General features: G+C 33.1%; 1 protein-coding gene across 4 annotated transcripts in view; it reads right to left on the bottom strand.

Moving 5' to 3' along the window:
- Positions 1 to 5613: 5613 nt before the first annotated feature.
- LOC126748836 (uncharacterized protein CG3556) overlaps positions 5614 to 22082 on the bottom strand; it is a 28987-nt gene continuing 12518 nt past the window's right edge. For 2 of the 4 annotated variants that reach the window (XM_050458332.1, XM_050458342.1), the window contains exons 3-10: positions 16716 to 16839; positions 16501 to 16662; positions 16256 to 16395; positions 16089 to 16196; positions 15824 to 15984; positions 8678 to 9097; positions 8434 to 8617; positions 5614 to 8374 (exon numbers count right to left, since the gene is read on the bottom strand). In XM_050458332.1, the coding sequence (XP_050314289.1) occupies positions 8313 to 8374; positions 8434 to 8617; positions 8678 to 9097; positions 15824 to 15984; positions 16089 to 16196; positions 16256 to 16395; positions 16501 to 16662; positions 16716 to 16839 (1361 nt within the window). In that variant the 3' untranslated portion in view covers positions 5614 to 8312. The remainder of the gene's footprint in view (positions 8375 to 8433; positions 8618 to 8677; positions 9098 to 15823; positions 15985 to 16088; positions 16197 to 16255; positions 16396 to 16500; positions 16663 to 16715; positions 16840 to 22082) is intronic. The other 2 variants (XM_050458357.1, XM_050458350.1) reach the window with 2 other exon arrangements.

Here is a 22082-nt window from a genome sequence, read left to right as displayed (position 1 = left end):
AAGTCATTTGCAACAAAAAAGTCGTATAACATTTTTTTGAAAAGTTGTTAGTTCTTCTGGTATTTAACATTTTTTGATTTTATCAAATTTCTTTGTTTTTTTTTATATTAACAAGAATATCTCCGTTATTCTTACCACCACATAAAATTTAGATATACCATCTGAAAGAGAATTAAATTTGCTATAAGATGGATATACTTAAGTTTTTGAGTAATTTTTTATACCGGGTGTTATCAGAAGTTAAAAATCATCAGAATCATAAAAATTATCAGTAGTTTAAATAAGAAATTCCTTTTAAAATATTTTTATATGATTCTAATTTTGGAATATTGATCCAAATTTCTGATCAATAAATATAAAATTAAAATTCCTTGAAAAATCAACTCTCTACAAGATTATTTTTTTAAAGGCTTTATGATAATCAATAAAATATTCCAATTAATCTGGAAATTAATGTATTGATTTAACGATAATCAATGAAAAATTCGACTCTATAAATAGTCAACAGTCAATAAAATATTCCAATTTACCTGGAAATTAATATATTAGTTTAACGACAATCAATAGAAAATTCAACTTTACAGAAAAATTAGTTTTTACAGCTAATTAACACTCTTGACAACAATCAATTCCCCATTTTTCGTTAGTGATTCCTTAGAAATCCTTAGTTAATATTGATTTGATGGTAATTAGCAGAAAATATATTTATAGAATTTAGCGGAAATTTTTAAGAAGTCATCTATAAGACTGCTTTTTTAAAACTTCAACCAAAAACCTTCATTCTTGTCTGTTGTTTTAAGTAATAAATAGATGGTCTACATCACTGGTTAATTGTATTTGTTGCCCAAATATTATTTATATTATAATGTTTTTTATTTGTTTTTGATGTTATTTGTTTTTTTTAAATTTTTAGCTATATATAGTATATTTTAGTTTATATATGTATAGTTTATTTAAAGAAATTCCTGAAAACTTAAACCCTTATTGGCTCAATTTCTTGATCAATTTCCTATAATTATACATAGTGCACCAATTAACACGCGGATGAAATTTACTTATAAGTTCTCTTCCTCTTTCCTATAATCTTTACTATTACACCATAATGACCATAATAACGACCATTTATGGGTTAATTACGTAAGCAAAACCTTGATCTCCGTGTTCATACGTTTAAGTGTAAAGTGGTGCAGAAAACCTGCATTTTTCCCACTAGTGACTGTGTCCCATACCGGCTCTTATAAACCGCTTTCTATTGTTACGTAATTTGTTAGATAGACTGTATAGTTTCGTAAAATTGGCGTTTATAAGAAAGAAATTGTACAAGGTGTTAAGATTTTTTTCTAATTAATAAAATTAATTTTTTAGCTTCCAAGAATGGTGTTTTTTTAATTTTAATTCGATTTACTTTATTATGTTAATTATATTTACTTTATTATAAAAAAATGTTTTTTTTAGGAAATTAGGAAAAATATTCCTAATAATAATTCTAAATTACTACCTATTACACTTTGGCAGGTTTAGAAACATGTTCAACGTGAGTCCATCGGTTCCAGAAGAGCTCTTATTTTTGATTTCCCTAATCGTACTGCGAAGCTCAGGTAAAACTATTGGCGTAAAGAAAAAACTGTGTAAATTCTCATCTGCACTAGAAAGATAAGAAAGTGGATCGTGGGTAGGAGCTATGGTACTCATTAGATTCTTCGCTACATTTACAAAATAATTGTTGAGGTTCTTAGGAGAGGTAGAGATAGTATTGGACTTAGAGGGTTTATTTCTCAGATTATTAATAATCGACCATGATTCTTTAGCGACATTACCAGACTTTGCCAGTCTCCTGTTATAGTAAATGTCTTTTGCCGTTTTTAGAGTCCTTTGATAAACTTTTTTATATAGTCTTACATAATCATGAAAGAAAGCGCTGTCCGAGAATTTTCCAAGATTGAATAATGAACGCATGTTCTTAGCAGATCTACGTAAGCCTTGGGTAGACCAAGGTTTATGTTTTTGAGTTTGAGAGGCCTTAAAGGAAAGGATTTGTGAGACAGATTCGGATAGCGTTTTTATAAATCTAGAGAATTCTGAATCAACATCAGAAGAGTGGACATTCCAGTCAGTTGTTAGACATAGGTGCTTAAAATTTAGAAAATTTCGATCTGAGAAAATACGGCCTAATTTGCGGGGAACATTTTTAGTTTTTGATATTATGGAAAACTTTGTTAACACTGCTTCATGATCTGAAAAGCATGAGTTTAGGACTGTACAGTCAACGAAATCCGGATCAAACGAAGATACGACATAGTCTAATGTACTCGAGCTGATTTTAGTTATTCTGGTTGGTGATTTAATGTGCATGATTAAGCCAAAAGAATCGAAAATGAACTGGAGAGATTCTTGAGCTGCACATCCATTGGAAAAATCAATATTTAGGTCGCCACATAAAAAGATTTTGCTGTCTAAAGGCAGAGACTCAAGCAAGCTTAGTAATTTTTGAAGAATATATTTACATCCGCGTCAGGTGTTTTATATATACAAATTACATGAAGATCATATTTATTACTATACTTTTTAGTTATTAATATATCGAACTTGGTTACTACTGAAAAGTCGTTGCTTTTAGACATTATCAAAGTACCTCCATGAGATATATTTGTTCTATTAAATCTGGCCACTGTAGAGTAATTGTTAATAAAAACGGCTCATCGATATTTAACCAATGTTCAGATATGGCAACGATATCAGGAAAATGAAGCTCTTCTAACAAAAGAAATAGATCGTCAGTTTTGTGTCTTAGAGACTGAATATATAGAGAGAAAATACTAAGCTTGCCATTGTCCAGTACTTTAGAGGGTGCTTGATCCTCTTCTTGCGTCAAACTACCTAAAATTTTTTATTCTAAGTGGGAGACCCACTAGAATAGTAATTGCTCTGGCTTTCTCTAATCCTTTGGAGGTGTAGCAATTTCTCTGATGAGAAAAAGGATACAAAGGCTGATAGATCTGCTTCTACTTCAGCTGGACCAATACCATAGGCGTCATGGTAACGAAAGTAGAGCTTCCGCAAGGCGTCCACGTAACCAGGAAGTCCCTCTGAGGCAAGTGCCAATCGGATGCTGGTATTGGTGTGTTCTTCGAAACATACACTGGAGGGCTGATCATGCAGATATGAAAGAAATAGCCTGAGGGGTTTTAAAATTGAGGGATCCCTTAGCCTAGCCAGTAAATAACGACCATCTGCCGCATCCGAGTCTCTTGACAGTCTCACTAATGGCGGTAAGCCTGAAGATGTATTAATTACCTTTGCTGGTGTTTTTAAGGATGATAAACATGAACTGGAGATGAAAGTGCCTGGAGGCCACATGCCAATATCCTTCAACCGCTTTAAGTAATTGATATTTTGCACACCAATTTTTAAGTCGGAATGTGCATTTTCTTTGTTTTTTAGCATTGGGAAGCATCTGATAAAGTCCGTGGTTCCCAGTTTTTCCTTGACAAAGTGCGCAAGCTGATTTCCGGTGAACTGAGGTAGGATATTTGACACAACTACATAATGCCATTCATCTTTATTCAACGAGTTGATATTAGGTGTTGTGAGAACCTCTGAGCCTCGGTTTTCTGTCTGATCAGTCTGGCAAGCAATCGTTTTTTTAGCAACAGGTTGGCTAATTTTTACTTTAGATTTTTCTTTAGCCAAATGATCTAAGGTGCGCGTCAATTGGTTTACATTTTTCCGCAAGCTTTCAATTTCCTGTATTAACTCTAGTTTGGATGAGTCATGGACCTGGATCTTAACAGTATCATCATGATTGTCCATAAGAATAGATGACAGATTAAATATTTCCTCTTTCATATCTCTAATTGAATGGAGCAGAGATTCTTGTCCATTTTCAGAAACAGTGGATACGAGGCGATGTTTCCATTTTGTGTCATGGAAACTTAACATGTTATAAATTTCTGAAATCATTGGAAGAAGGTCATTATTCTTCTTTAGACAGGTTCCCAGAGCATTGGCATTTTCTAGGGATATCTTAGAGTTTTGGAGTTGCGAAACTTTGTCATGAAGATATTTTAAAGTTGGTGAGTTGCAGAAAAATCTAATATTATGGTATTTTTGTTGTTGTATCACCTTTGTCGTTGCCTTATCCAATCCAGTGCAGGTCATACGAAAATTTCGACGGCATTCCCCACTGCAACGAAGTTTATATTTGTCCTTTTCTAAAACAGTTTTTTGGCAGGAATCGCATCTAAACTCAGCCATTATAAGGTAGACGGATGTTGATATATGGGAACTGTTTATTAACTGAGAATCACATGCACAGCAAATAATGTTTAATACTAAAAGTTCAATAGAGTGCGGAGAAAAACAAAAAGTCAATGGTGTAGCTATACAAGGTTTATCTAAACAGGAACAGTTTGTACGATTGGAATATAAACAGTAAAACAGGACTAGAATATATATTCGGACACATACGTTAAGCGGAGAACTAACACGCGGGTAACTGAAAATTTATAATCACAACAAAACAAATATTCAATACTAGCAGAGCCAACGAACGAAAAACACGACCGTCTCGTACGACTGCTAATTTAGGAATGAATTTGAATTTTTACCGCACAAGCTTTTGATTTCATAAAAAATGAAACACAACTTGACGTAATATGTATATTATACAGACTGTGCCAAAGCATTCGTTTCTTGTAGACCATGACTTCTGGCAAAGATAAGTTTTTCCAAAAAGACATGTATGTTTTTGTCTCATACCTTACAGACCGTACACATTAAGTTAAAATTGGTAAATCCATTATCAAGTATATCCATTATCAAAACCATACATTGGAACCTCTGGAGTTTCTCAGAGAAGCAATGTTTCTTTACTCTTTATCGTCTTAATACTGGTAATTGTGTTACAGTAACCTACATCAAATATCTCAACCCTATAAACGTTGACTACTCTATCAGCAACTTAGTTTTAGAGAAAAAAGAAGTAAAATATCTAGATATATACATAAAGAGCAATTTTAAATTTCATCTCATTATGAATTTGTAGTCAATAAGGCATATAAAAAATCGAGTTTTATTATTCGTAATTATAAAAATTTCAAACATCTAAGCACTGTTATAAATAGACCTCACCTAAAATATGCACCAATAACATGGTCACCTAAGTCTCATTATTATTCAGGGTATATTGAATGTGCACAGAACGTGAGTGAACTTTAATAATATCTTAGTGTAACTTGTAAATTGCCAGATAAACTTACATATTTTAAGCTATTAATTATTTTAATATCGGTGTCTACTTAAAATTATTAGTCTGCAATTGTAACTGTGATAGGTAAATTGATAGGAATGTTACTATATAACCAAATTTATTTGTTGTATCTTCTTTACTCTTTACGTATAGTATTATAGTGTAATTATCTTTGTATTGGTGTTTTTCGTAAGACTAATTTAATTCAATAAAAATTCAAACAGGTGACACCATAAATGTTTTTCGAAAAACGAATTACGAAAAATTTCCTAAAAGTCTACAGTAACTTAGAAATTTCATAAAAAAACACATTTTTTAAGTAAGTTGTGACAGGATTAAAGGAGAAGTAAAATAAAGCACCCATAATACAAATAGCCTTAATATTTATTATACCGCACATATAACTAATAAATAGTCAATATCAAGATCATCCAGAAGCAAAAGATAAAGTCGCAGCTATCATTGTTACATTTGAAAAAATAATTCCCTAATTCTTGCCCCACGTTTAACAATTGTCTCTTTCAATGCTACATTATTATTATTATTATATACGAAATATATATTATTATTATTCTTAATTTGGATTTAATCATTAATACTTTATAAATATTGTCCGCCAAAATTTATACAACACAACATTTAATATTATTATTATTATTATTATGATTTATTCATACGTTACACAAATTACCTTAAAAGGTGCTTATTATACAGAAGGAGAATCAATTAGGTAGATTTTTTTTTTAAAGTAATAAACACCTTTTTTACCTAATATATATATTTGGCACCCTTACGTAATGCAATATCAATTATATAATAATTTTACACAAGATTGGGATATTTATTTAATAAAAACCATGTAATGCGCATGTAACAAATTAAGCGATAGCACGTGGGAACCCAAAGAGTCGATAAAGCTATTTACAATTTTTTTTAAATATTTAATTTAAACAACAAAATCACTATAAAGTAGTAAAACACTTGTATATAAGGAGAGCACATAAAAAATACTCATAGTTTTAGGTTAAAAATGTGCAAAATGGCGGAGGAACACAATGGACCACGCCTTAAATATTTATATATTTTTTTAAATGTTATATTACTATTTATTTTTATTTTGCAATTTTATTATTTTTACGATTTGTTTTTTAAATTTCTCATAGAATATTTATATATTTATTTATTTTGTATGTATGATTAATTCAAATTTACCTAAAACAACAGAAATTGGTACTGCTTGAAAGAGATACAAATACTTTTTTAATTTACTTATTTACTGTTTAAAATTGCTTAAGCTCGTTATTTTTTGAACATGAACTGATTTTCTATATACTTTTCAGACATTTGAAGTGTTGAAAATTTCGTTCTTAATTCTAGGCATTATAAAGTTATTTATGTATATTATTCCAGGCATTTCGCATTTCAGTATTTTCCAGGTATTTTAAGGGACTCTGGCTGAGTTAAACGTTTTTCTTTTTAAATTCTACATATCCCAAAGTTATTTCGAATTTTATTACAGGTACTTGGGGTCAATTTAAGTGCCTGGAATAATGATTTAAGTACGTATCTTTCAAGCATTTGAAGAAAATCTTATTGCGTTTGGAACTACGTTTTAAATTCTAGACATCCTCAGGTGATTTCAGAATTTTGTTCCAGGCATTTAAGTTGGTATAAGTACCTAGAATAATTGTTTAGGTGCTCTTCCAGACATTTGAGGGTAATTTAGGTAGTGCCTGGAAAATTTAAGGTCCTTTAATACATACCTTAATATGTCCCTTTTAATTATATTTAAATGTGTAAGTAATATTGGTTAGGAAAATTATGAATATATATCTTGCCCACTATAAGTTTAAGCAACAAAAATGTTAACTGCCTGTAATATACCTTTAGGTATATTTAAATAAGTAGTTATTGATTTTTTTGAAAAATTATTAATTTATTTCAAAAAATTTTGCTCTATATAGGTTTAAAGAAAAAAAAGCTGTTCTTATAGAAAATTAAAAAATAAAGTCTGTTTGCTTTTTTCGAGAAATAATCCATATTAAACGAGATACAGGGGGAACGGATTTTTTACGACAACTTCTTTAAAATTATTCAATTTAAAAAATTCCAGTGCCCATTTTTGAATTTTTAAATAGAAAATCGCATTATTTTTGAAAAATACAAATTTTTGGAGGGGAAGAGAAGAAGTATCCAGTATAATAGAAACCACTTATGCTTATTGAGCCTTTTAAATATATTTTTTAATTTCACACATTGTAAATTAATTCCAGAATCTTATTCGAGGCAATTGAGCTGGCCTAAGTGCCTGGAATAATAATCCTTTAAGTTCCAGGAATACTCTTTTAATGGCTATTAAGATTCGTCCAGGCCTTTGAATGTAATCTGAGTAGTGCCTAGAATACTCCTTTAAGTGCCTTTAATAACCTTTAAGTATACTTAAATGATGAATTGGTATTTTTTTTAGAAAATTTTGAATTTATTCCTAAGCATCTTGTCCACTATAAGTTTAAATAAAAAATCGACAAAAAACTCATCGTGCATAAAACTAAAAAAAATAATCTTTTTTGTTTTTTTTTCTTTTTTTCATAATTAACGATATTAAGCGAGATACACGGAGAACAAAAAAGTGAAGTTAAGTCCAATAACTCTTTTAATAATAATTATTTTGAAAAATTACCAAGAGAAAAAGATGCCTTTTTTTTTAATTTTTAAACGGAAAACCGTATAATGTTCTTTAAAATACACACTTTTCAGTGTCACCACTGTTCCCAATTCCGCTATTTCGAAAGTACACTTTTGCCTGTAGTAGGTATCACTACAGGCCTAAATAAATAGGTTAAAAATTATGTTTTTTTTACATGCTCACCGTATATTCCAATAAAAAATCATCATTTCTTTAGCATATTTCGCAATAAATAAGCGCCTCCAATATGTTTTTAACATCACAAACTGTAACACAGAATTTTCCCTTTTTCAATTAAAGCATGTTAAAGAAAAAGAAAACCGTAGTTCACGAAGCAAACTAGACAGAACAACCAACAACCAATAGCGTATTTGTGCTTTACAACTTCTTATACCAGAACAAATAGTGATCCCCTTCTTCGATCAATAAGTCATCCACCCCTACAAATAAAAAAAAACATTAAGCCCTATTTATGCCAAAAAAAAAATATATTTCTTACCCACTGGTGCTACAAGCTGATTGGCTGGAGGAGCGGTAGGATCGGGGAGTTCAGGCAACCTATACAACAACCAATAGTTATAACCCATTGGTTCTTCTTTGTAGCCAGCTAATGTATGAACATAATGGCCATTGGGCCATTCAGAAGCCTCAAATGAGAAGTGCGAGTCCATATCCATAGCCATCTGGAAAAGAATAAGAAAGATAAGTCGAATCGAATCACATTCTATTAATCCAAACATTACCTGCATTATGGTATAAAACGAGGTATTCCTTGGAGCTGTAATGGAAATAGTGCAGTTCTCCGTAACATTCGAACCGATCCACAAAGTGTAGGTGATAGTAACATTCCTAATTTCACTATCGTTTCCATGCGAGGAGAGAGATTTCGTTAGGCCTTCAATTTCAACTGAAAAACCAAATTCTTCGGTACCACCTGAATGCCTAACCATCAAAGACTTACCATTATTTTCATAATCAGCGTCGTGTCTTCCGCATTCTAAGAGTCGTACCGATCCAAGCCCTTTATCGATCAGAGCCAAGAGAACGTCAGAGGTCAATCCTGCATCCGTGTAGGCACCATCAGGATCTTGACGCGACTCTAGGTAAGCTCTGGCAGCTGTTTTATTCCAGTAGCTCTTCAGTTCCGTTAAGTCATCCAAAGCCTGCAAGAAGAATTCAATATAGAAGAGAATAGCAGTAGTTCTAAAGTATAAGGCTTTATAAAGTTCTTTCAGAAATATGCCAAAGTTAAAAAAAGCAAAAAAGGTATTAAGGTTCTGTCTGTATATATACTTGCAGTCAATGGTGGTAATCTTTCGTCTTTGACACAACCGTCATATAGTCCGATCATTTCAGATTTTTTTTACTGTATGAATTGACGGAGAGGGATTCTGGAAATCGTAAAAGATATACAAATTCTAGACATTTGAATTCTAGGAATTTCAAATTTCTAGTTTAAGTCAGTTTAGGTGCCTGGAAAAATTCTTTTAATACTTCCAGGCATTTAAATATAATCTGACTGAATTAAGGACTATGTTTACTTCTTAATTCTAGGGATTCTAAAGTAATTACAGAATCTTATTGCAAGCATTTGAGTCACCTTAAGGGCCTTCCCTTATGTAATTTTAACACTGTCTTAAATACAGTTTAAGTTTAGGTATATACTTGTTGGCAATAATAGTTTATTTTCTTTGATTTCACCGGCATATAGTCCCGTCGTTTTAACATTTTTACCTGCTGTATAGGTCCACGAATCGAGATTTCGCCAGCTGTTTAGGTGGCTAAATAAATCCGTTAAGTAACTTTAACACTGTTCCAGGCATTTGAACGTTACAAAGTGCCTGGAATAATTCCTAGAGTACTTTTAAGCCTCTCCCAGGCATTTGAAAATAATCTTACTGGGTTTTAAGACTTTGTTTCCTTTTAATACTATGGATTCTTAAGTAATTCTGATACATTTGTACACATCTTGGTACTCTTAAGTACCCTAACACTATTCACAATCACACACACAACACAATTTCTTGTCTTTGATGTGACTGGCGGCATAAAGGTTGTCGGATAGGGATTTAGGAAGTCGTAAGAAATTGGCATAGTTCCAGACATTTGAAATTGTCAAATTCCTGGTTCAAGTCGGTTTAGATACCTGGAATAATCCTTTAAGTACTTCCAATAATTTGAATATAATCTGAATTTGTTAACGACTGTGTTTATTTTTTAATTCTAGGGATTCTAAAGTAATTACCGAATCCTATTCCAAGCATTTGAATCAACTTAATGGCCTGGAATAATCCCTTATATTTATTTATAATAATTATTTATGTTCTTTGATTTCACCGGCATCTAGTCTAGTCGTTTTAGAATTTTTATCTGCTATATAGGTTCAGGAATTGGGATTGCAGAAACTGTAAAAGGTAGGCGTTCCAGGCACTTGAAGGTATCAAATTTAATGTTTAAATCGATTCAAGTATCTGAAACAATCCTTTGGTCCAATCCAAAGGTGCTTACCTTTGAAACCCTTCAAGGCACTTAAAGTTCCCAAATTGCTGGTTTAAGTCGCGGTTGAAGTACTCTCACGCCTCTTCCAGGCATTTGAAAATATTCTGACTACGTTTAGAACTTTGTTTTCTTTTAATCCTATGGATTCTAAAGTAATTTTGGTATATATCGATCAGTTTAAGTGCCTTAAGTACCCTTAACACTACTATATACCCCTGCCTCCAACGATAATTTCTTATCTTTGATGTGACCCGCATTTAGTCCAGTCGTTTCACTTTTTTTTTGTTCCATAGGTTTTATTTTAATCCTAAGGATTCTAAAGTAATTCTGGTACATTTGAGTCAAATAAAGTGTTTGGAATAATTTCTTAAGTACCCTTAACACTATTATATACCCCTGTTGCCAACGATAATCTCTTGCCTTTGATGTGTCTGGCATCTAGTCTTAAGACTTTGTTTCCTTTTAATACTATGGATTCTAAAGTCATTCTGATACATTTGTACGTATCTGGGTACTCCTAAGTACCCTAACACTATTCACAAAGACACACGCAATACAATCTCTTGTCTTTGATGTGACTAGCGGCATATAGTACGGTCGTTCAATTTTTTTTTGGGCTCTGTTGGTTGTCTGATTGGGGTTTAGGAAGTCGTAAGAAATTGGCATAGTTCCAGACATTTGAAATTGTCAAATTCCTAGTTCAAGTCGGCTTAGATGCCTGGAATAATCCTTTAAGTACTTCCAGGTATTTGAATATAATCTGAATTTGTTAACGACTGTGTTTATTTTTTAATTCTAGGGATTCTAAAGTAATTACCGAATCCTATTCCAAGCATTTGAATCAAGATACTGGCCTGGAATAATTCCTTATATTTATTTATAATAATTATTTATGTTCTTTGATTTCACCGGCATCTAGTCAGTCGTTTCAGAATTTTTATCTGCTAAATAGGTTCAGGAATTGGAATTGCAGAAACTGTAAAAGGTAGGCGTTCCAGGCACTTAAAGGTATCAAATTTAATGTTTAAATCGATTCAAGTATTTGGAACAATCCAAGGTGCTTACCTTTGAAACCCTTCAAAGCACTAAAAGTTCCCAAATTGCTGGTTTAAGTCGCGGTTCAAGTACTCTCACGCCTCTTCCAGGCATTTGAAAATATTCTGACTAGGTTTAGAATTTTGTTTTCTTTTAATCCTATGGATTCTAAAGTAATTTTGGTATATATCGATCAGCTTAAGTGCCTTAAGTACCCTTAACACTACTATATACCCCTGCCTCCAACGATAATTTCTTATCTTTGATGTGACCGGCATCTAGTTCGGTCGTTTCACTTTTTTTTTCTATAGGTTGTCGCAGAGGTACTTCGAAAATCGTAAAAGATAGACAAATTCCAGGCAATTGAAGGTGTCAAATTCATGGTTTAAGTCGGTTTAGGTGCCTGGAATCATCTAATTACTTCCAGGCATTTGAATATATTTTATTTTTTAATTCTAGTGATCCTAAATTTCCGAATCCTATTCCCAGCATTTGAGTCAGCTTAAGTGCCTGGAATAATCCCTTATGTAACCTGGACCCTGTTATATTTACGTGTTAGTAACATTTTTTTTTTGATTTTATGGATATATATTTCAGTTGTTTCAGGTTTTTTATTTGCTTTATAGGTTCACAGATTAGGATTTCGGAAAATGTAATAGTTAGGCATTCCAGGTATTTGAAGGTCAGAAATTGCTGCTTTAAGTCAGTTGAAGTGCCTGGTCCTAGAGCACTATTAAGCCTCTTCCAGGCATTTAAAAATAATCTAACTGAGCTTAGGACTTTGTCTTCTTTTAATCCTATGGATTCTACAATAATTCTGGTATATTTCAGTCAGTTTTAAGTGCCTAGAAATTCCTAAACTACTCTTCACGCTATTATATACCCCTGCCGCCAACGATAATCTCTTGTCTTTGATGTGACCGGTATATAGTCCGGTCATTCCAGATTTTCTTTTACTGTATGAATTGATGGAAAGGCATTTTGAACATCGTAAAACATACACAGATTCCAGGCATTTGAAGGCGTCAAATTCCTAGTTTAGGTCGGTTTAGGTGCCTTCAATAAACCTTTAAATACTTCTACGACTTAGTTCAGGACTGTGTTTATTTTTTGTATTTACCGAATCATATTCCAAGCATTTAAATCATCTTAAGGACCTGGAATAGTCCCTCCTGAAATTATTGTATTATTAATTACTTGTAATTATTAATACTTGTTGGTAACAATAATTTATTTTCTTTGATTTGATCGGCATATAGTCCGCTCGTTTTAGAATTTGTATCGACTGTATAAGTTCCATTCCAAGCACTTGAAGATATTAAATCTTAGTCGGTTCAAGAATCCCTTAAGTAATAATTAATATTCTTCCAGGCATTTGAGGCTCCCAAATTGCTGATTAAGGTCGGTTAAAGTTCGATGCCTGGAATAATCCCTCGATGAATCTTAAGCCTCTTCCAGTCATTTCAAAATAATATAACTCAGTTTAGGACTTTGTTTTCTTTTTATCCTATAGATTCTAAAGTAATTCTGGTACATTTAAGTCAATTAAAATGTTTGGAATAATCCCTTAAGTACCGTTAACACTATTTTATACCTCTGCCGCTAACGATAATCTCTTGCCTTTGATGTGACTTGCATATAGTCCCGTCTATAAGTTGTCGGATAGAGATTTCGAAAATTGTAAAATTTGTAGGTGTCAAAATTCTGGTTCAAATCGGTTTAGGTTCCTGGAATAACCCTTTAAGTACTTCCAGGTATTTAAATATAATCTGACTTAGTTTAGAACCTATTTTTTAGTTATTCTAAAGTAATTACCGAATTTTCTTTTAAGCGTTTGAGTCAGCTTAAGGGTCTGGAATAGTCCCTCCTAGAATTATACTTGCTGGTAATCATACTTTATTTTCTTTGATTTTACCAGTAGATACTTCGCTCGTTTTAGAATTGTTATCTTGTGTATGGGTTCACGATTCGGGACTTGAAGGTATGAAATGTAATGTTTAAATTGGTTAAAGTGCTTAAAATAATCTCTTAAGTAACCTTAACACTCTTCTAGGCATTTGAAGGTCCCATATTACTGATTCAAGTCGGTTCAATTACCTGGAATAATTCCTAGAGTATTTGAAAGTCTCTTCCCGGCATTTGAAAATAATCTTTCTGGGTTTCAGACTCTTAATCCTATGGATTTTAAAGTAATTCTGGTACATTTGAATTAGTTTAAGTGCCTAGAATAATCCTTTGAGTACCTTTAATACTAATATATACCTCTACCACGAACGGTAATCTCTTGCCTTTAATGTGACCGACATATAGTCCGGTCGTTTAATTTTTTTTTGCTGTATGAGTTGACAAATTGAGATTTCATAAATCGTAAAAGAGAGATAAATTCCAGGCATTTGAAGGTGTCTAGTTTCTGATTCAAGTCGGTTTAAGTGCCTGGAATAATTCTTTAAGTGCGCCCTGACATTTGAATATAATCTGGCTTAGGACTATCTATTTTTTAATTCTAGGGATTCTAAAGTAATTGCCTAATCCTATTTCGAGCATTTGACTCAGCTTCAGAGCTTGGAATAATCCCTTATGAATCTTTAACACTGTTACATATACTTGCTGTTAACAAAAATTTATGTTTTTTGATTTGACCGGTTTATAGTTCGGTAGTTTCAGAATTTTTATCTGCTGTATATATTCACGGATTTTGATTTCGGAAACTGTAAAAGTTAGATATTTCAGGCACTTCAAGGTACCAAATTTAATGCTTAAATCGGTTCAAATACCATAAGTATTCTTAACACCTTTCCAAGCATTTGAAAGTCCCAAATTAATGGTTTAAGTGGGTTTAGTGGTGGAATAACCCTTAGTGCTCTTCCCCAGAGTGCTCTTAAGCATCTTCCAGGCATTTGAAAATAACCTGACTGGGTTAAGAACTTTATTTTCTTTTAATCCTATGGATTTTAAAGTAATTCTGGTACATTTCAGTCAGTTTAAGTGCCTTAAGTACCTTTAACACTATTATATACCCCTGCCACCAACGATAATCTCTAGTCTTTGAAGTAACCGGCTTATAGTCCGGTCGTTTCAGATTTTTTTTGCTGTATCAGTTGACGGATTAGGATTTCATAAATCGTTAAAGATAGACAAATGCTAGGCATTTGATGGCGTCTAACTTTTGGTCAATCAAATCGGTTTAGATTCCTGGAATAATCCTGTAAGTACGTCCAGTCATTTACATAATCGGACTTATTACTAATTCTGGTACATTTGATTCAGTTTAAGTGCCTGGAATAATTCCTTAAGTACCTTTACACTATTTTATACCCCTGTAGCTAACGATAATCTCTGGCTTTTGATGTGACCGGCATATAGTACCAATTCCAGGCATTGGAAGGTATCAATTTTTTTTAAGTCGGCTGAAGTACCTAGAACAATCTCTTAACTACCCTTAACACTCTTCCAGGCATTTGGTGAGGCCAAATTGCTGATTAAAGTGGGTTTAAGTGCCTGGAATAATCCCTAAACATTTCTTAAGTCTTTTCCAGGCATTTGAAAATAAACTTACTGCGTTTAAGGCTTTGTTTCCTTTTAATCCCACATTCTAAAGTAATTACAGTACATTTCAGTCAGTTTAGGAGCCTAAAGTATCGTTACCACTATTATATACCCCTGCCGCAAACGATAATCTCTTGTCTTTGATGTGACCGGCATATAGTCCGGTCGTTTTAAATTTTTTTTGCTGTATAAGTTGACGCATTTCGATTTCATAAATCCTAAGAGATAGACCAATTCCAGGCACTTGAACGCATCAAATTTAATGTTTAGGTTGGTTCAAATACCTGGACCAATTCCTTAATATTCCAGGCTTTTGAAGATCCGAAATTGTTGGTTAAAATCGAGTTAAGTGCCTTAAATAATTCCTAGAGTACTCTTAAGCCTCTTCCAGGGATCTGAAAACATTCTGACTGGGTTTAGGACTTTGTTTTCTTTTAATTTGACGAACTCTAAAGTAATTCTGGTACTTTTGAGTCAGTTTAAGTGCCTGGAATAATCCCTTAAGTATCTTAACACTATTATATGCCTCTGTCGCTAACAATAATCTATTGTGTTTGATGTGTCCGGCATATTCGTATAGTCCGGTCGTGTCACTTTTTTTGCTCTATAGGTTGTCGAAGAGGAATTTCGGAATTTGTAAAAGATAGACAAATTTCAGGCATTTAAAAGTATCATGATTCAAGTCAGTTTAGGTGCCTGGAATCATCCTTTAACTACTTCCAGGCATTTGAGTATAACCTGACTGATTTGAAATCGGTTAAAAAGCCTGGAATAATCCTAGACATACACAGTCAAGATGCCCTACTTACCTGTACAACCAAAGCTGTATTATACAAATTCCCAAATCCACCGTTGGGCTGTTGCTGCCTGGCCAGACTAATGCTGGGCCTCCTCAACGAGTGCTGCATATTTCTATGCCTGTGATCCATAACGATACACCTTAAGGCCAAAATGGTCATCGCGACTGTATCTGAAATTCGTGAACAACAATATTTGTGGCTACAAGGAGGCTCAGGGGATGAAAGATGATGTCGAAGGTGAGGAGGGATGATTCCGAATGTGATGAACCCTTACCAATATTATGGTCCTTGGCGGTGTTGGCGATGTCCAGTAGTCTACGTATTTGCTTCTTTCTTACGTGGGCTCTGGCTGTACAGGCTGCTAGTGTTGTATACGCAAAATCTAGTATAGACAGATATGGGAGAATGTTATTTCGAGCTGTAGAGGAGATTTTTTTTTACCTAAATCATGTGGAGCCTCGTGGTGCTGTAGAGTACCGATTAGGTCATGGCCGTGGAACTGTCTGGGGTCATAACATAGCGCACTCAGAGACAAACAGTATTGGGCCAGTTGAGATGGAGCTATAGGGATTTCGTGATGTCTGCAAAACGAAGTAATTTAATTAGTAATATGACCCTGATAGTCTGATAAGAAATGTTCTAATTGCTGATGCTCTCCCTGCACTTAGAATGTTTGTCCGAATTACCTCCAAAGCATTATAACAATCTCAATTTCCATTTGTTTACTGGAAAGCTGAAGCTCATAGGAGTTAGGCAGGAGACCATCCAGGACATCCTCGTAGGCCTGCAGTAGTTTTAGGGCCGTCAGGACTTTTGGGGTGTCGTTCCTCCAACCCCAGTCGGTTTCTCTGGAAATAAAAAGGGATTTAGGGGAGTGCGAGTGAGAGGTGAGGCACTGTACCTTTGGGAAATCAGAAATCTTAAGGCGCTTTTCACGCTCTTTTCTATGTTGTGCTTTTTGTTGTTCTTTTCTAGAACTGGTTCTGTGGTCACGGGGGTTGTTACGCTTGGACTCTCTGTTGTATCTATAAAATAAGAGATGGTAATATAAAGTTGTTAATTGTTTAAGGGCAGCTACATTATTAAGGCTACAGTCGTAAAACAATTTCCAATAAACCAACCCTAATAGCCAATCTCTGCGTCTCGAGAAAATTAAGCAATTCCAAAGGTCATTAAACCGTTTTAACGGGATGAAACTGGGTCAGCGTCAAGCGACAGAATTTAAACTATGAACGGACCTTTAAATACCAAAGGATCTGGAACGTTAAATGGCGAAGTTGAGCAAGAATGTCAGCAGGTAGAGTAGCTGTGGCCACTTGGGATTTCGGCTTGTTATTTTTTTGAAGTTTTAAAGGTTAAATACTGGGATTACACGGAAATATTTGATTTAAATAGCACACAAAGGTATTAGATGTCAAGTTAAAGATCTAGGTGCTTAAATGACCCATGCTAAATTGCCTCTCAAATGATGCAAAAAATACAAATTAGGATGCTGCGGTCGAATAAGCAGCAATATTTCAAAGGACCGTATGAAGAACACACGACTTTTAAGTAAAAGCTCTAGCATATTTATCTGTTAGAACTTAGGAGCTCCTAGTCTTTCTGTTATGAACCCCTACATATTTATTAACAACCAAAATATTCCACGATGATTTCTAAATGATAAAAAGCGCATATTGGGAAAAACGGTCGAATAAGCAGCAACATTCCGGTGTGCCATGTATTTACGTTGATTTTTTCACGATTTAGCGCGGAACGAATGCTATTTGTTCGTTAATTAAGCATTTTTAAAAATACGAACCTCTAGTATTCGTATTATGAAACCCTATATATTTATTAACGCCAAAATATTCTGCGATGTCTCGTCTGCGGTCGAATAAACAGCAACGTTTCGACTGCAATGGGCAGAACAGCCGATTTTTTACTAAAAATTACGCCATATTTTATTAATTTATTACTTTAAAAGTAGGAGCTCCAGAGAAGTTTTTCAATGGTACAAAGAAGTGCATATTGGGAACAGTGGTCGAATAAGCAGCAACACTGTGGTGCGCCTTATGTTAATATAGGTATATATAGGTTTTTTCACGTAAAACAAACGTCATTTCTTCGTTAATTTAACATTTTAAACAATACGAGTTTCTAGTTTTCGGATAACGAACCCCTATATATTTTTTAAGCCCAAAATATTCGTAATTTATTTGAGATTTAAACGTCATTGGGAAATGGTTAAAAAAACTGCACTGTGGGAACAATGGTCAAATAAGCAGCAACAAATCTGTTAGCAGCAACGTCCCGGTGTATCATATGTTTCAGGAACTGATTCCAGGCATTCAAGTCAGTTTAAGTTGCTACAATAATTGTTTAACTATTCTTAAGCCTTTGCAAAGCATTTAAAGGAAATCTGTGTAAGTTTAAGTCTATTTTAGATTTTCTAAGCAAATTTTAGGTTAAAGTGCCTTTAATAATCCTTGATTATTTGACATCTTCCAGGAATTTGAATGAAATTTAATTTAGTTTTATTAAGACATTTGAATATCTTATTTCAGGCATTTGATTTAGATTAAGTGTCTGGAATAATGCCTCAAGTACTCTTAAGTAGCTTGCAGGTATTTCAGTCATTTTACCTTCCTGGAATTATTCTCTAAGTAATCTCTAGCACCTTCTAGTATGTAGTCAATAAGCCTGGCCTAGACGAAAAAGATTTAAGATTTGAAGTCTTTCTAGGCTAAAAACGACCTGGATTAAAGGTTCCAAAATTCTGAGTCCTTTCGGGCTAAAATCCTCCTAAACTAGCCCAGATTTAAAAATTCCAATGAGAGGTACTTTTCAGACATCTTAATGAAATTGGACTAAACCTATGACTTTAATTCTATGCAATCTTCATTAATTTTATGTTTTTATTTCAGGCATTTGAGTCATATTAAATGCCGATAATAATTCTTTGAGTTCTCATAAGGAGCTTCCAGGTATTTGAAGGAAATGTGACTAGGATTAGGATTTCTTTGGGTTTAATTCCAGGCATTTGAATGAGACTTAATGCCTAAAATATTAATTAATGTACTCTTAGGTACTTTTTAGGAATTTAATTCAACTTAAGTGCCTGGAATAATCGTTTAAGTACCCTTAAGTATCTTCCAATTATTTGAGAAATTTAAATGCCTGAATGTGCATTTCTCCTAAAAAATATAAGAAATGTGCCCAGGGGCTTGATAGTTAAGCGTGAAAGATTTGATTTTTTCTGGTTTAATCCTATTGCATGGAAAATTCTAATCCTGTTTGGAATGTAAATAGCTAACTTTAAAAAGTAGAAGCTCTTTATATTATATCTTTATTAAAAAAATTAATATTCCACGTCGGTTAAACTTTTGATGCTTAAAGGCTACAAAGAAACTGTATATTGGCCAGAGCGGTCAAATAAACAGCAACATTGCGGTGCGGTATGTATTAATGCATGTTATTTCAAGCAGTCATTTCTTCGCTAATTTTACATTTTAAAAAATATAATCCTCTGGTTTTCATATTTTGAAACCCTATATATTTTTGAAGAGCGAAATATTCATAATATATTACAGATTTAAACGTCAATGGTGCAAAAAAAGTGCATTTTGGGCAAAGCGGTCGAATATGCAGCATCACTGCAGTGAGCCTTAAGTTATATACGAAGTTATATATGTTTTTTTACGCGAAACAAACGTCATTTCTTCATTAATTTAACATTTCAAAAAAAACGAGCCTCTACTTTTCCAGTTAACGAACCCCTACACATATATTTTTTACATTATTTTTTCTTAATTTAACATTTTAAACAATACGAGCCTCTACTTTTCGGATAACGAACCCCTATATATTTTTTAAGCCCAAAATATTCGTAATTAGTTTGAGATTTAATCGTCATTGGGAAATGGTTAAAAAACTGCACTGTGGGAATAGCGGTCAAATAAACAGCAACAACTCGGGTAATTACCCTTAAATTATGCAAAAATGGGCTTGTTCAAGAGTGGTAGTCGAATAAGCAGCAACGTCTCGGTTTATCATGTGTTTCAGGAACTGATTCCAGACATTCAAGTCAGTTCAAGTTGCTAGAATAATTGTTTAACTATTCTCAAGCCTTTGCAAAGCATTTAAAGGAAATCTGTGTAAGTTTAAGTCTATTTTAGATTTTCTAAGTAAATATTAGGTTGAAGTGCCTTTAATAATCCTTGATTATTTGACATCTTCCAGGAATTTGAAGAAAATTTAATTTAGGTTTATTAAGACTTTTGAAGATCTTATTTCAGGCATTTGATTCAGTTTAAGTGTCTGGAATAATCCCTCAAGTACTCTTAAGTAGCTTGCAGGTATTTCAATCAGTTTACCTGCCTGGAATTGTTCTCTAAGTACTCTCTAGCACCTTCTAGGCATGTAGTCAATAAGCCAGGCCTAGACGAAAAAGATTTAATATTTGGAATCTTTCTAGGCTAAAAACGAACTGGATTAAAGGTTTCAAACTTCTCAGTCCTTTTGGGCTAAAATCTTCCTAAACTAGCCCAGATTTAAAAATTCCAATGAGAAGTACTTTTCAGACGTCTTAATGAAATTGGACTAAACCTATGACTTCTATACTATAATTCTATGCAATCTTCATTAATTTTATGTTTTTACTTCAGGCACTTGAGTCATATTAAATGCCGATAATAATTCTTTGAGTTCTCATAAGGAGCTTTCAGGTATTTGAAGGAAATGTGACTAGGATTAGGATTTCTTAGGATCTTATTCCAGGCATTTGAATGAAACTTAATGCTTAAAATATTAATTAATGTACTCTTAGGTACTTTTTAGGAATTTAATTTTACTTAAGTACCTGGAATAATAATAAAAATAAACCTTTAAGTATCCTTAAGTATCTTCCAATTATTTGAGAAAGTTAAATGCCTGAATGTGCATTTCTCTTAAAAAATATAAGAAATGTGCCCAGGGGCTTGATAAGTTAAGCGTAAAAGATTTGATTTTTTTCTGGTTTAATCTTATTGCATGGAAAATTCTAATCCGGTTTGGAATGTGGATAGCTAACTTTAAAAGTAGAGTTCCAAGATTTTCGGTTACAAATCCCTGCATCTTTATTAAAAAAATAAATATTCCATGTCGGTTCAACTGTTGACGCTTAAACGGTACACGAAACTGCATATTGACCAGAGCGGTCAAATAAGCAGCAACATTGAGGTGCGCTACGTATTAATGCATATTATTTCAAGCAGTCGTTTCTTCGCTTATTTTACATTAAAAAAAAATCCTCTGGTTTCAGTATTATGAAACCCTATATATTTTTTAAGACCGAAATATTCGTAATATATTACAGATTTAAAAGTCAATGGTGCAAAAAAATTGCATTTTGAGCACAGCGGTCGAATATGCAGCATAACTGCAGTGAGACGTAAGTTATATATGTTTTTTTTACGCGAAACAAACGTCATTTCTTCAATAATTTAATTTTTTTTTATATATAAATAAATTAATATTTTTTAAAATACATGCCTCTAGTGCTTATATTTTAAGTCGTTTATTAATGATTTAAACGTCGATGGTACAAAAAAAATACATATAGTGATCAATGGTCGAATAAACAGTAACATTGCGGTACGTTTTGTATATTTTTACACGCGAAACAAAATAATTCGTTAATTTAACCTTTCAAAAAAAATGAGCCTCTACTTTTCCAGTTAACGAACCCCTACACATATTTTTTTTTGCTAAAATATTCTGCCATGGCTCGATTAATTACACTTAAATTAAGCAAAAAAACGCAATAGGTGGTCGAATAAGCAGCAATGTTTTGAGACATTATTGTTCTAGGGACTTTTTCTAGGCATTTCAATTCCTAGAATAATTGTCTAAGTACTTTTAAGTCTTTTCTAGATGTTTGAGGTTCTTTAAGTGCCTTAATCTACTTTCAAGTACAGTTTTGAGCCTTTCCGATACATTTGAAGGAAATATTCTATTCTCGCTTAAGTACTCTTTGGTATTTTCCAGGCATTCGAAGGAAGGGCTGAGAACATTTTAGGTTTTCAATTTTGGCATTTTACTTTTAAATGCTTTAAATTAAGTATCAGGAATTATTCACCACGTACTTCTAAGTACCTTGGAGGCACTTTCATTAGCTTACGTGCCTGGAATTTTTCTCTAAGGTTCCGAATCTTCTTAGGCTAAAATCGACTTAAGTTAACTCAAAAAAAGATCACAAATTCTAAGTCTTTCTGGACTAAAATCATTTTTAATTTACACAGAGAGATCT

Source organism: Anthonomus grandis, chromosome 2 (genome assembly GCF_022605725.1).
Source record: "Anthonomus grandis grandis chromosome 2, icAntGran1.3, whole genome shotgun sequence".
NCBI classification, from domain to species: Eukaryota; Metazoa; Arthropoda; class Insecta; order Coleoptera; family Curculionidae; genus Anthonomus; species Anthonomus grandis.
Note: the sequence above shows the minus strand (reverse complement) of the source record. Positions and strands in the feature narration are given on the sequence as shown.